The 13187-nt window shown below is 38.0% G+C and overlaps 1 protein-coding gene across 2 annotated transcripts in view; it reads right to left on the bottom strand.

The window, feature by feature from the left end:
• Nucleotides 1-4739: 4739 nt before the first annotated feature.
• AHRR (aryl hydrocarbon receptor repressor) overlaps nucleotides 4740-13187 on the bottom strand; it is a 253907-nt gene continuing 245459 nt past the window's right edge. For both annotated transcript variants that reach the window (XM_072605304.1, XM_072605305.1), the window contains exons 9-11: nucleotides 10945-11006; nucleotides 10389-10530; nucleotides 4740-6159 (exon numbers count right to left, since the gene is read on the bottom strand). In XM_072605304.1, the coding sequence (XP_072461405.1) occupies nucleotides 5049-6159; nucleotides 10389-10530; nucleotides 10945-11006 (1315 nt within the window). In that variant the 3' untranslated portion in view covers nucleotides 4740-5048. The remainder of the gene's footprint in view (nucleotides 6160-10388; nucleotides 10531-10944; nucleotides 11007-13187) is intronic.

Here is a 13187-nt window from a genome sequence, read left to right as displayed (position 1 = left end):
GTGAGGTTGGTAGGGTAGGTATTATTTCTTTTACAACTGAGGAAACAGGCTCCTAGAGATTAGGTGATTTGTCCAAAGTCACTTGAATAAGTGACAGTTAGCTAAAAAACTAAACTCCATTGACTTCTCACTCCAAGTCATTTCCATTCCATTAAGAATATCATTGATCCTATAAACCCAATTCTCCTTTCCCAGATTACCTATGAAAACAAGATTCTATGGGCAATGACAGCTAAGTTGCATAGTAGAATGACCAGTTTTTTTGTTAATTTCAGAATCATGGAACTAGAGAGACCATCTGGGTCTGTGAATTCATTTTTTATTATCTTGATGACTTTATTTCAATACAAATAGTTTCCTTTCTAATCTTATGTGATTTTATGCATTTAAAAACATTATTCTGAGGCATCCATAGGTTTCAGTTGACTGACAAAAGAGGTTCAACACACACACACACACACACACAAACACATACAACCGTAAGGAACCCTGCCCTACTCCAACCTAAACCTGAAGAGGAATCCCGAGAAGTCGGTCATCCACTCTCGCTGTAAGTATGATAAAGAAAACATTAACCCCACTGGCAGCCCATTCCATTTTTGAACAGCTCCAATTTTCAATTTTCCCTTACACTGAACTATATTTTGTCTCCCTACAACTTTAATCTATTCCTAGTTCTGCCTTTTAGGGCATAGAATCCTTTCCACATATAGACATTCAAATATCTAAGACAGCTATTATGTCATCGAGTCTTCTGTCGTCCAGAGTAAATATCCCCAGATACTTCAACATATGGCATGGTTTCTAGGGCCTTTACTGTTCTGGTCCTACCCCTATGAGTTCCCAGATCATCAGTGTCTTCAGTGACTGCATTTCTGAAGTTAATTTATATGTTATTTAGTACTTTGAGACTATTTTGGTCCTTCAGTCATTCGACAAATACTTGGAAAGAAACTAAATCGATCTTTTAAAAAAGTATTTATATATTTCCATTTTAGGTAAACATATTAACAAAAGCTTTATTTTACATTGGCATTAAGAATTAAATGCAAATCAGTCTCAGAAATACATTTGAAAGCTTTCTAAAAGCAGTGGAAAATACTACAAAAATGTTACATAATAGTGCACCAGTTTTTTTTTAAACATTAAACAATAAAATAACAGCCTTTATCATGAAACTTTTCCTTCTAGAAGAAATTGTTAAAATATAAAATACACATTATTGATCTCCCTTCTTCATCCCATTTTCTCATTACTAGGACAATGGATTATAGTTCTTTTTTAAGCCATATATTATAAAAGTGATATAAAACAGAAAAAGAAAAACCTAAAATTGGTACCACAGAAAACACATTTTTGAAAGGGGAAATGACCAATTTTTTATCTTCTAGATTCCATATTCAAAGCTGGGCTGTACTATAAAGAACAAAGTGCTTACACTGAAAATGTCAGCTCCCTTGAGAGTGGCATTTCTCAATGAGCATCTTGTCTGGTTGCTCTGACTAATAAGAGTTATTACCTAGGCTGCAGAACCACGTTCCACTCCGTAGCAGAACTTGTTCTGGGGATAAGATTTCAGATGTTTTGAGGTACCTTGCTGTAGCCTGAAAATTTGAAGTGAATTTTCTGAAAACAGTTCAATTTTCCCCAAAGGGCAACATATTGTTGTTCATGTCACAAGTTTTCCAAAACACTAATAATACTTGTACTTATTTAATACTTTTCAGCTTTTCAAAGAGCTGTCTCATCTGTTAGCTCTGATTACAAAACTATCAAGGAAGAGGCTTGCAGCCTTACATTTCAGGGAGAGGAGACTGAGTACAAGAATAAATCAGGAACAAGAAGAGGAAAATCTAGGTAATAGGTGAATGTAGGAAATTCAAGTTCAAATACCAAAGAAAATGCAGTTATAATTAGGACCTATTTAACTAGATTTTCCAAGGATCAGGAATTAGGTTTTGCATGCAAAGGACGGTGAGTCAGAACCCAGGATCATAGAATCTTAGAGTTGGAAGGCATCTTGGGGACCATGGAGGCTCAATCATATCAGGAAGGGTATGTCCCTTACAAATGATCATCCAGCCTTCACTTGAAGCCTACGTGGTGAAAGGAACACTCTACTACCTTCATATTCCACTTTCGGATAGCTCAAATGGTAAGAAGGGTTTTCAAGTCTAAAATGAAGTCTCTGCCACTTGCACCCAATGTTCCTAGTTTTTGTCCCTGGACACCATTGTGACTATATTCTAGTCTTGAGATTTAAAATCTAGAGCTAAGAGAGACTAATATATGTTTTTTAATCAAAATAAAGAGACAGTGATGGAATACAATTCTGGTAAAATTTTATAAGTAGGTAAAATTTTGGAGAAGGAAAAGTTTCTCTTTTCATCCCTTTTCTGTAACCTTTCCCTTTCCTCTCTAAGTCCTTACGTTAGCATCTTCCTCCCTCTTCCCAGGTATCTAATATTCCATGACTGCCCTGGGCTGTGGGATACAAAGGAAAGTAGTAGGATATACATTAAAATAAAGACAGTAGGGATTTTCTGTGCTTCTCCTCTTATGATCATTTTTCATTTGAAAACACCAAAAGGAGAAGACAAGATCCAACAGAAAGGAGTGAGTTACAAGTGATATTAACTCTAACAACTACAGGAGAAATTTATGGTAGAGAGCCTTCTCTCTTTCAATGCACACTCGAATTATTCTACCTGCTATACTTTATCATAAGGTTGGTCTTGGGAACCTGAATCAGCAAAACTGTGAGGGTTGGAGGTAGGAAGATCTGCTAAAAGGCCTTTGGCAAACAAGAGGGAGAATACAAGAGGGGCTGACAGCTTCTGTTGTCCTACAGTCTGCTATCAGTGAAGATGTGGGAAAAACCCACTATGAACACTAGTAATAAGGGAAAGAAATTCTGTCATCGCCTGGGTTCCTGGAAGTTTTTCAGTGGAGGGAAAACTGCAGTGTAAAAAGGGGATTGTGATAGTGGAAAATGTATTGGATTTGGACTGACAGAACCTAGGTTAAAATCTTGGTTGTATTATGTGATCATTAAGGTCTTTTCAAACTCAAAATCTATAATCCTATGATCTGGGAATAGAAGGGGGCCAGGGTGGACCTAAGTTAGGCCCAACAGAGGCTACCACACCATAAAAGCTTATGAAGTTTTAGCCAGTGGAACTGATTTAGCAAAACCAAGGAGAGGCAAAGAGCAATTTTTAAAATATTGCTAGAAGATACATTCTGGTAAGTATCTTCAACATCAAAATGGTAGCCAAGCACTAAAATAATCTGAGGGAACAAAAAAATGGATAGAAGCTGATTTGGATTTAATTGGCATTCTAGAGCAATAATTCCTCCGCCCTGGTTTTGAAACTTGCCCCAGATCCAGTTACTTAAGGGGGTGTCATGTATTTCTCAAAATAAAATTAATCATAAAAAGGCTATATGCTCTACATTTTCATGAAGGGGAAATGTGGCAGCCTCAAGAATAGGGTGTCAAAACTACATAAAAGTTGGGAATTCAGACCCTAATAGAAAGGTGAACAAAAGAAATAAAAGATTTTATAATATCTAGCTCTAGAACTATGATCCCATAATCAATAATATTAAAAAGTGAAGACAGGAACACATTACATCTTTTTTCTTTTTGGTTTTCTTGTGTTGAATATTCTCCAGCTTTGTTTTTCACACATTAGGCCTACCTATCCTGAACTATTAGGTGGCAGGGATCTTTGGCATGCACTCTGAACCCTGGTCAGAATCTTTTGGTACTGAAAAGTCAGAATACTACCCCATAAATTTCATTAACCTATCCCGTCTCTAGAGAATTCACTTGTAGTACTGTCCAGACCTGTAGTAATTTCATCCCTGTAAGACATTCTTTCCCCTCATGCAAATCCACAATTTGTAACTTAGCCTCTTAGAGAGTTTCCCTGGGGGGAACACAAAGATTTAGATGGCTTTCTCAGGGTTGTATCCGCAGTAGGCATCAGGGGAAGGACATGAATCCAGGTCTTCCTGGCTTGAAAGTCAGTCCTCTATCTACTATGCTATGTTGCCAGTTTTTAGTATTCTGAAATAGATTCTACTGGTAAATGATAAAATTCCATATGTCTCTATATTTCCTCTCAAACTCTTATGAATAAGAGCCAGATTACCTCATTTTTGATACCTCTTAAAGTTATCCACTAAAAGCACTTGATAGATTTCTTGAAGCATCATTTAGTCATGGCTGTCTTACTTCAGCAACATTCCACAGAAGGGCTTTCAACAATCAGCTAGGTTGTGGTGACTGTGTCTTAAATTGCAAGGTAGTGTTACGACTTATTAACACTTTTTTACATAATACTGATCCTTCTACATATCACAAATCACTTCCAGGAACAGAGCTCCAAGTTATTGTAGAATATCTTTTCAATCTTTGGCTTCTCTTTGTGTTCACCTTTTCTTGGTGCTAACTTGGTACTACTGCCAGGGGATAGTCAGAGAAAACAAAATGAAACAGAATTAGCAGATTCAAAGAAATGTTATTAGGAAAAGTTTGGTGTGGGAAGAAGTCCAATCTATTGCCTAAAAGTATTTCAATTTTCCATGCTGCCATTGTCCAATTAGCATAGGGAACCAAGAGTTAGTTTTTCTGTGTGTACTTAGAAGAGAACTTGGCCATGCAGAAGAGACTCAGCTCTCAATCTTCTTAGCAGTACTTCTAATACTTAAAAAAAACAAAAAACCAGAGATATATTTGAATATATTTTGTATTTAAGACCACACAGATTTAAGCATTCTTAATACCTGGCATTCTGATATCAAACAGAGCTGAAGTTGTGCAACACTGCAAAAAAGACCACATTTTTAAAATGGCTTCAAACATAATCTGACACCCTAAATGTGTCATATAAAGGAAATTCACTCTTTGGCAGGTCTCCAAACTCAGAACAAACATTTCAAGCAAACCATGAGTTGGAGGGAATACATTTGAAAATGCTGGACACCACTTTGAAAAAATAGGCACAGCTTTTAGAAAAAGATTAGAAATGGCTGTGAGACTATTGTAAGAATGTGCATTCTGTAGCTTTATGAGGCATCAGGGTTGATAAGGCATTTTTAGGAAAAATCACTTGAACACCACTTTGGCCATGACCAGCCCATGGAGGAGAATCCAAAGGTTCACGCTTGATCATCTGGACCATTCCAGGAGCTTTAAAATCACACTGTAGCTTATAAGGCTGATGCTCAGTATGTCCCTTCATATTTGTTGAACTGGGACTGTACAAGTGGTTGTAGTATTCTGTGTCTTGTAGGCCATGCATGCGTTCCAGATAGGCACAGTTTGGTGAATAAAATGGTGGGACCTCTTTCCCGGATCTATTGATGGCTCTGTTGTTGGGATGAGTGCTCACAACACACTGTCCATGGTGAGGGGGATAAGCATAATGCTTGGGGTTTTCACAGGGAGACAAGTGCTCGGTGAAATCTGGTTCTGTTTTAAAATGCACCCTGTTAGGAAAACTAATAAGACGTCTCTTGACCACACTGCTTTCCCCTAGCCACACCTGATTTTGTGAAATTGGGTAGCCATCTATTCCATTATCGGAATCAGAATCATTTTCCATTTTGATGGGTATATCTAAAGGTATCATTGGATTGTATAGAGTTTCTGGGGGTATCAACGCACTTTGCAATTTGACATTTTCTGAAGCATAGCTTCCCACAGCAAGATGCTGAAAACCTGGACAAGACTGGCAATTCTCCATCCCACCTTGATGGGGATGGCAACTGGATGGAGGATTTAAATGACCTTGATCTCCATTATAGAAAGGTCTAATTATTCTGTTGGGGTAGGCACTTAGTGGTGAATTCATAGGTTGAGAACTGGATGAACTTCTGAAGGTAGAAATACTGTTTGTATTACATGGGTTTTGGACACCTGCATAGGGCATGCAAGAATTTAGGGCCTCCTCTTGTAAAAAACTTTTGTCAGTTTTATTTGGTTCAAACTTCAGTTTGATACCATCCTGATCATGTTTTTCTGCTGTCCAATTCAGATGCTTCATGGGTCCCAGCGTTTCAATGGAACAATTATACATTAGAGGTTCTCTCCGTCCTTTCCCACTGGTGGTACTGCCTGGTATCTTCAGATGTTCTTCCTCTTCCCTACTGTTTATAACAGAAAGAAATAAGCCATGAGATAGAAAGGAATTCTGTTGATGATGTTCATTTTAAAACTGTCTTTAAGTGCAGCTCAAAAATCAAGCAACAAAGTTTCCTACAATTGTCCCCAACACCAATAAATCAATCAGTGGGAGTTTATCTAGTACTCATTTAGTTTTATGCACTATGGGATTGAAAAGAAATGTAAGATATAGCACTTGCCCACAAAGGACTGATAGTCAAGTTATTATAACATGTACAAATGAAACAATTTATAAATAAGATACCATATTCTAAAACAACTTTTTTTTTCACTCGAAATGTAGGGAACACCCAGGAATGGAAAATCCCTCTGCAGTGTACCCTGGCAACTATTCTACAATTTATATTCTTACAGAGTTTCCTAGTACACTATCTGGGAAAAGTAACCCAATGGAGAGATGAAATGAGTTGCCTTTCACACAGCTATTAAATGTCAGAGGCAAGAACTAAGCTTGATCTTCCTGACTCCAAGGCCAATGGTCTATCCATTAGGCAGTGCTACCTCTCATATAGTAAGGTAATTATATACTAACGTAATTAGGTGTTAAACAACATACTGTCTTCATACCGTTCTTTATTAACTTCCCATCTGAAAAGTCACTATGACCCTTTCTTCTAAGGCTAACTTCTTTCTATATATCATGTACATGCCTATTTGTTTATCTGTTGAGTTTCTGCCTTTCTTTGTATCCTCAGCGTTTAGCCTAACTCCTGCTACATAATGAGCACTTAATAAGTACTTGCTGATTGATTCCAAATCACTTACAACGTTGGCCCCTGTGTTTATAGCGCCCTGTATGTAGCTGATGAAGTAGTTGTACTGCCTTTGAAATCAGTTAATAGCAAATGTTCATCCTGACAAATGCTGGAACTAGTTGTTATAACAATTCCATCATCATAAACCAACACCAGCACATTCCAACTGGTATAAAAACATTCTATGTGCTGCTCAAAATGGGCAGTGCTCTCTTTTGGTCATATAATGCACCAAAAATATAAACTAACCGACAACAATGAAAGAATGAGATTGGATAAGGAAAAGTATGAGGAGATAGTTAAACTTTACAGGCCAACAATACAGAAAGGCAATATGAAAATTATAAGTAGATATAATGTATTAAAGTGCTGAGCCCCACAATAATTACAAAGATAACAACTTAATAATGTAAATAAATGGCTTTCCTTTGTGGGTGTATGTATTTGCATGCTTGTGCATATTAGTTGATAATACAGCAATCTAAGACAGAATGAAAATTTCATAATATAGACAAATTAGAAATCAATTCAACATACATATGCGTGTGTGTTCGTCCTTTGTTGTCAAAGAAGATCATGCCACCAGAGAAATGATGACATGACTTGCACTTGACTTTGTTTTGAGTGAGGGAGGGCTGTGCAGGTCACCAGCCTCACTTCTCCTCCCTCTGAATCCAGTGACCAGATATTTCTCAGGATGACTGGAGATGACCCAGGAGGAGGCAATTGGGGTTAAGTGACTTGTCCAAAGTCACACAGCTAGTGAGTGTCAAGGGTCTGAGGAGAAATTTGAACTCAGGTCCTGCTGACTCCTGTACTGGTGCTCTATCCACTGCACCACCTAGCTGCCCCATGATGAAAAGAGTAGAACACTGGGAAAGACCACCTATGCTTGGGCACAGTGAATGTCCCTTGTCTCAAGTCTTTGCTACATTGACCACATTTGATTTTCTTATCTACTTCCTGTGGAGCAGTTACTGGAAAAATGGAACTCAATATGAAAATTTTTCATAAAATCAAACTGACTGGAAAGAATCTTCAGTAGAGATATGTGTGTACAACAGTGAATAAAAATTTATTAACCGCCTATCATGTAGCAGACACAGTGCTATGGGTTGGGGACAAAAGACAGTTCTTGCTCTCAAGGAGCTCACATTATAATGGGAAAGACTACATGCAAAGGAGATTATGAAAGATAAACTGGAGATAATCAACAAAGGGAAGGATCATGGAAAGGCTTCCTATAGAAAGTGGCATTTTATTTGGGCCTGAAAGGAAGTGAGGAGGCACAGAGAAGGGAGGGCATTCCAAGTAGGGGAGGACAACCAGTGAAGATGCCTGGTGTCAGGAGAGGGTACAGCAAGGAGCTTAGGGTTGCTAAGTAAATAGGAAGGGGGAGGATAAGCAGACTAAAAAGGAGGGAGTGGGAGAGATTATAAAGATTTTATGACTGATTCTGGAGGTGAAAAGAAGCCAGTGGAGTTTACTCAGTAAGGGTGGGAAAGTGAGGGATCAGACTTATGTTTTAGGAAGATCACTGAGAGTTGAGTGGTTGGATCAGGAGTGACAATAGTAGCAAGTAGATCAGGCCTTAGGCAATGAGGGCCTGCACCAGGGTGGAGGTGGTGTCAGAGGACAGAAAGGGGCACACATGAGAGATGTTACAAAGGTAAAACTGCCAGGCCTTTGCAGCATATTTGATATGGGAGGTGAGAGTGTGAGCAATCAAAGAAAACATCTAGGTTGCAAGCCGATGACGGTGGTGCCTTAGACAGCAACAGGGAAATTTAGAAGATGGGAAGGTAGGAGGGAAAAGATGATAAGCTCAGTTTTGGACATGGTAAGTCTAGATGTCCACAGACCCTCCAGTTTGAGATATCCAACAGGCAGCTGGAGATGTGAGACTAGAGGTGAAAAAGCCAATGATTAATAACTATAACAGGGAAAACATAGCACAGTTCATACACCATCCTTAGGTTTATACTTCTCTCCCAAAAGGTTCCATGTTTGTACCAGTTACCATTAAAAGACTGCTAAGAAAGAGACCGTGGTGAGGTTCACTGGAAGGGTGCAAGTCCAGGATATAAAATACCAAAGCTTGAGGAACAAAGAAGAATCATGAGCAGCCACTAGGCAGGGGTTAATGTGGAGCTTATAACTGGGATAATGTACATCCTGACCAACATGTACTAAGTAATTCCTGTGGATCTCTATGTGGGGTGGGAGGTGGGGGTTCAAATGTGAGCTAATCTGCCCTCACCTGCTTCCAGTCTAGTAGCAGTAAGACACTTGTACAAATAACTCAGATACTCAATATTGCATGATAAGGGCATTAGAAAGTTACCAAACTAAGAGCTGTGTGAGGTCTGAGAGTGAAGGTCCTACTGTAGTGTGAAGGTTGATCACTGGTACAGGAAACACAGAGTGAGATCAGCTACCCAGGAGGTTAGAATCAGGTTACCAAGCCAAAATTTGGAAAAGAGAATAGCAGGCTTAATAGTTTTTAAATTGAATTAATTTCAAAAGTAATAGTTTTTAAACAATGATCAGAAACACAGAAGAGAGTCATGATGCTAAGTCAAGATAGAAACAACAGAAATCAGAGTTGGGAGATGCAGGGAAAGTATAACATTTTAGGTTTATAGCTGGACCAAGGTTCAGGGCAGAGAGGAAGAGCCGAGAGTTGCAGGGCCCATCTGCCTCTGCCTCTTGGCTTCCTTCATGAATCAGCTCTAGCCTCACAGGCCTTTCCCTGAAATTGTGATTTTACTAGTATGAGGCACTACTGGAAAAGAAAATTCTTATCAGTATAGGTTAATGCTCTCTCTTCAGCTTTACAGTCTTAAAAGAATTGTCTCTTTGAGACATAAAATTATTTGGCCAGGGTTAAACAGCCAGCATACATCAGAGTTAGTTCCTGGTTTTGAGGCCAGCTCTCTAAGTTGTATTTGCCTTTCTCACATTGAGAAAGTGCATAAATATGTGTTGAATTGAAGGGTCCTGCCTTTTAGCAGCCTGCTTCTTCACAGATTCCTAATGATTTTAAATGAAATATGTACAAATGAGTAAATGAAAATGTTTTTCTGTCCATAAATGTATTTGAATTTCATTCTAGCGAGTTAGTAATAGATGTGTTTACTAAAGGCAGTAATGAAGGAAAACCTTCTTGTTAAATAAACAAAAAACTCCCTTTGAGAAGACAAGTGAATTTGTTATTCCTTCTGCCCTCTCTCTGACTTAGTCAAACTTGGAGACTGCTTATCCATCCATCCATCCATCCATCCATCCATCCATCCATTCATTCATTCATCCATTCATTAGTGGGTCTTTGGCCCTGAAATATAAATATATGTATAGCTATCCAGTACAGAGGAGCTAAGTGTGGAAACACCTACTGATTCTAAGCAGTATACTTAAAGACACCCAAATATACTTACTTTGCCACTGCCTGTGGGTTTAGGAGATAGTCAGAACAACCACTCCTGTAGAGGAGTTGCGCATTGGCTTGTACCCAGACCCAATGATCATCATTTGCTTGTACTTTGAATACAGAAACACCATTTTCTCCATTATTCTTTACTACAAAAGTTCAGAGAGAAAAAAATGTCATTGTGTGTACACTTTTCTTAACATTGCCCCCCCCCCCCCCCCCGTTCTGAACTTAATTTCTAGTAGTACTTCTTAAGCTATTCAGAAATAAGAAGGTAATAATTTTATCCACTTCAAAGACCGGGAAGGAAGTCTCCCTGCCACATAGACACTTAAATAGAACTACTGTCTTTTCATTTTTCCTCCCCCCACCATCACCACCACCACAAAAAAATTCAGATCTGTCCAATTATTATCCAATAATAAAAAAAGAATGTAGAAAACCATAGAGCAGATATGTGCATGATAAAGGAGTCTCTATGTCTACTAACAGGGTCAAGGTAAACAATTAAAAAACATATTTGCTGTTTCCTAGAATAAAGTAAGGGTTTGTAAAAATTATACCTCCTTGGAAATGTGCTCTTCCTTGTAGTTCAGATTCACATAGACCTGCAGTAGTTTTTGCTCTGTGAGAAACAGAAAATAGTGAAGCATTGTGTTAATAAAATATCAAATGCAATAATTCACAATTGAGATAATTAAGAAAAATGGACTAATATAATACAGTCTTTTTTGACTACATTTCTGAAAGTGATCAAAAAAGCTGGACAACTGACCATGGAAAAAAACTATCTGTGATCTTGCGATTTCATAAATAAAATGTTCTAACCAAGTCAGCTAAGCTGGATCATAGCATCTCTCACATAAAGAAGGGTGCAGAATAATAGTAGTAGAATACATGCTGCCCCGCACATAGTAGGCCCTTGTTAATATGATGGGGAATAGGGGCTGAAATCGTCATTTTCTTGGTCCTAGGGAAGCCCCAAGTGAGGAAGCCTCCCTTTTTCAGTGTAGATTGGCACCTTTTCTGTAACTTAGACTCTTAGTCATTTAAAGCACTAAGAATGTCTTGTCACTTAATCAGCATATGTCACAACTAGTGTGTGAACCTGGGTTTTCCTGGCTTTGTCCACTGCTAGACCAACATCATCTCTTTAAAATGGTAGTTATTTTGTACTATCCACTGGAGGGCAGTGAAGCTCAACTTTCAGTTTCTTAAGTGGAAGTTTTTCGGAGAATTTCCTTTATTTTGTTTATGAAGGATGGAAAAAAACATGGGGAGACTAATTTCAATTTCTAATTGCAAAAAGCCACAGAGCAAGGAGGATAGAAGGTAAGATAAAATCAGTAATAAACATTTTAAAGACCTTTCGTATAAAAATTAGGAATGGGAAGGAAAATAAAGATGAAAGATACAAAAAAAAAGTGTTAGCAATTTGCTGAGCACCTTTTTATTAGGGATTTCTTGTTCCTTCTAGCCATATTTCTGTAAAGCAAGTAGAGAGGAATTAACCCTGCTACATGGAGAGAATAGGGAAGGACAAAGCAAGGGGAAGAGAGAGAGCTTAGGTTGCATAAGCGTATACAAAAAGCAAACGAAAGAGACAAAAACAAAGAAATAAAAGGGAAAGGATTAAATATCAGTATAAAACATAAAGAGTAAACAGTTGAAAATTAATGTCTTATGTTTACACATTATTTGTATAAAATGGGTGCGTGCGTGTGTGTGTGCGTGTGTGTGTGCGTGCGTGTGCGTGCGTGTGTGTGCGTGTGTGTGCGTATAATACACACATATACATACACCTTCTTCCCCATCCTTTGTGATTCCATCAATTCAAGGAACTCGGTAGAAGCTCTCTCTACCAATGCACATTGACCCAGATAGGGCACACATATATGTATACTTTTTTAATGCACAAGTCGATGTGTACTTTTTGGAATGCTTTCAAATCCATAATTTCATTCGATCATCATGACAGCCTTTACAGGACTGGGCAAAAGAAATGAAATGTTATTAACCAAGTCAAATAATGGCTAGCCAAACTAGGAAAAGAACCAGGAAAAAAGAAGATAAATTATTTTTAATAGATAAAAAATAAAAGGATAATGAAATATATTTTTAAAAAGGGAGAGCATGGAGGCAAAAGAAAGGCAGAAGTAAGGAATTTTGTTAGGATCACAAAAAAGCCAATGCCAGGGCTCTATGTATTCTCAGAGAATGACATATAACTGAGGGTTAGTCTATGTGTTGGTATAATACATAGTGCTTTTCCAGGAGTTAGCAACTGAACAACCATTCCACTTCCCTGTGTTACAATGCCATATCTTTTTTTCCCACTTAACAATATTCCATTTTTCCCAATTACATGTAAAGATGGTTTTCAACATTCATTTTTATAAGATTTTGAGTTTCAAATTTCTCTCCCTCCCTTTTTCCCGTCTCTTTCCTAAGATGGCAAGCAATCTGATACAGATTATGCATGTACAATCATGTTAAACTTATTTCCACATTAGTCAGGTTGTGATAGAACAATCAGAACAAAAGGGAAAAACCATGAGGAAAAAAATAACCAAAAAAAATTAATACAGTGTGCTTTGATCTGCATTCAGACTCCACAGTTTTTTCTCTGGATAGCATTTTCCATCATGAGTCTTTTGGAATTGTCTTGGATCACTTTATTGCTGAGAAGAGCTAAGTCAATCAAAGCCGATCATCTCACAATGTGGCTGTTACTATGTACACTGTTGCACTGTTCTGGTTCTGCGCACTTCACTCAGCATCAGCTCAGGTAAGTCTTTCCAGGTTT

The sequence above is a fragment of the Notamacropus eugenii genome, chromosome 4, assembly GCF_028372415.1.
Source record: "Notamacropus eugenii isolate mMacEug1 chromosome 4, mMacEug1.pri_v2, whole genome shotgun sequence".
Taxonomy (NCBI): domain Eukaryota; kingdom Metazoa; phylum Chordata; class Mammalia; order Diprotodontia; family Macropodidae; genus Notamacropus; species Notamacropus eugenii.
Note: the sequence above shows the minus strand (reverse complement) of the source record. Positions and strands in the feature narration are given on the sequence as shown.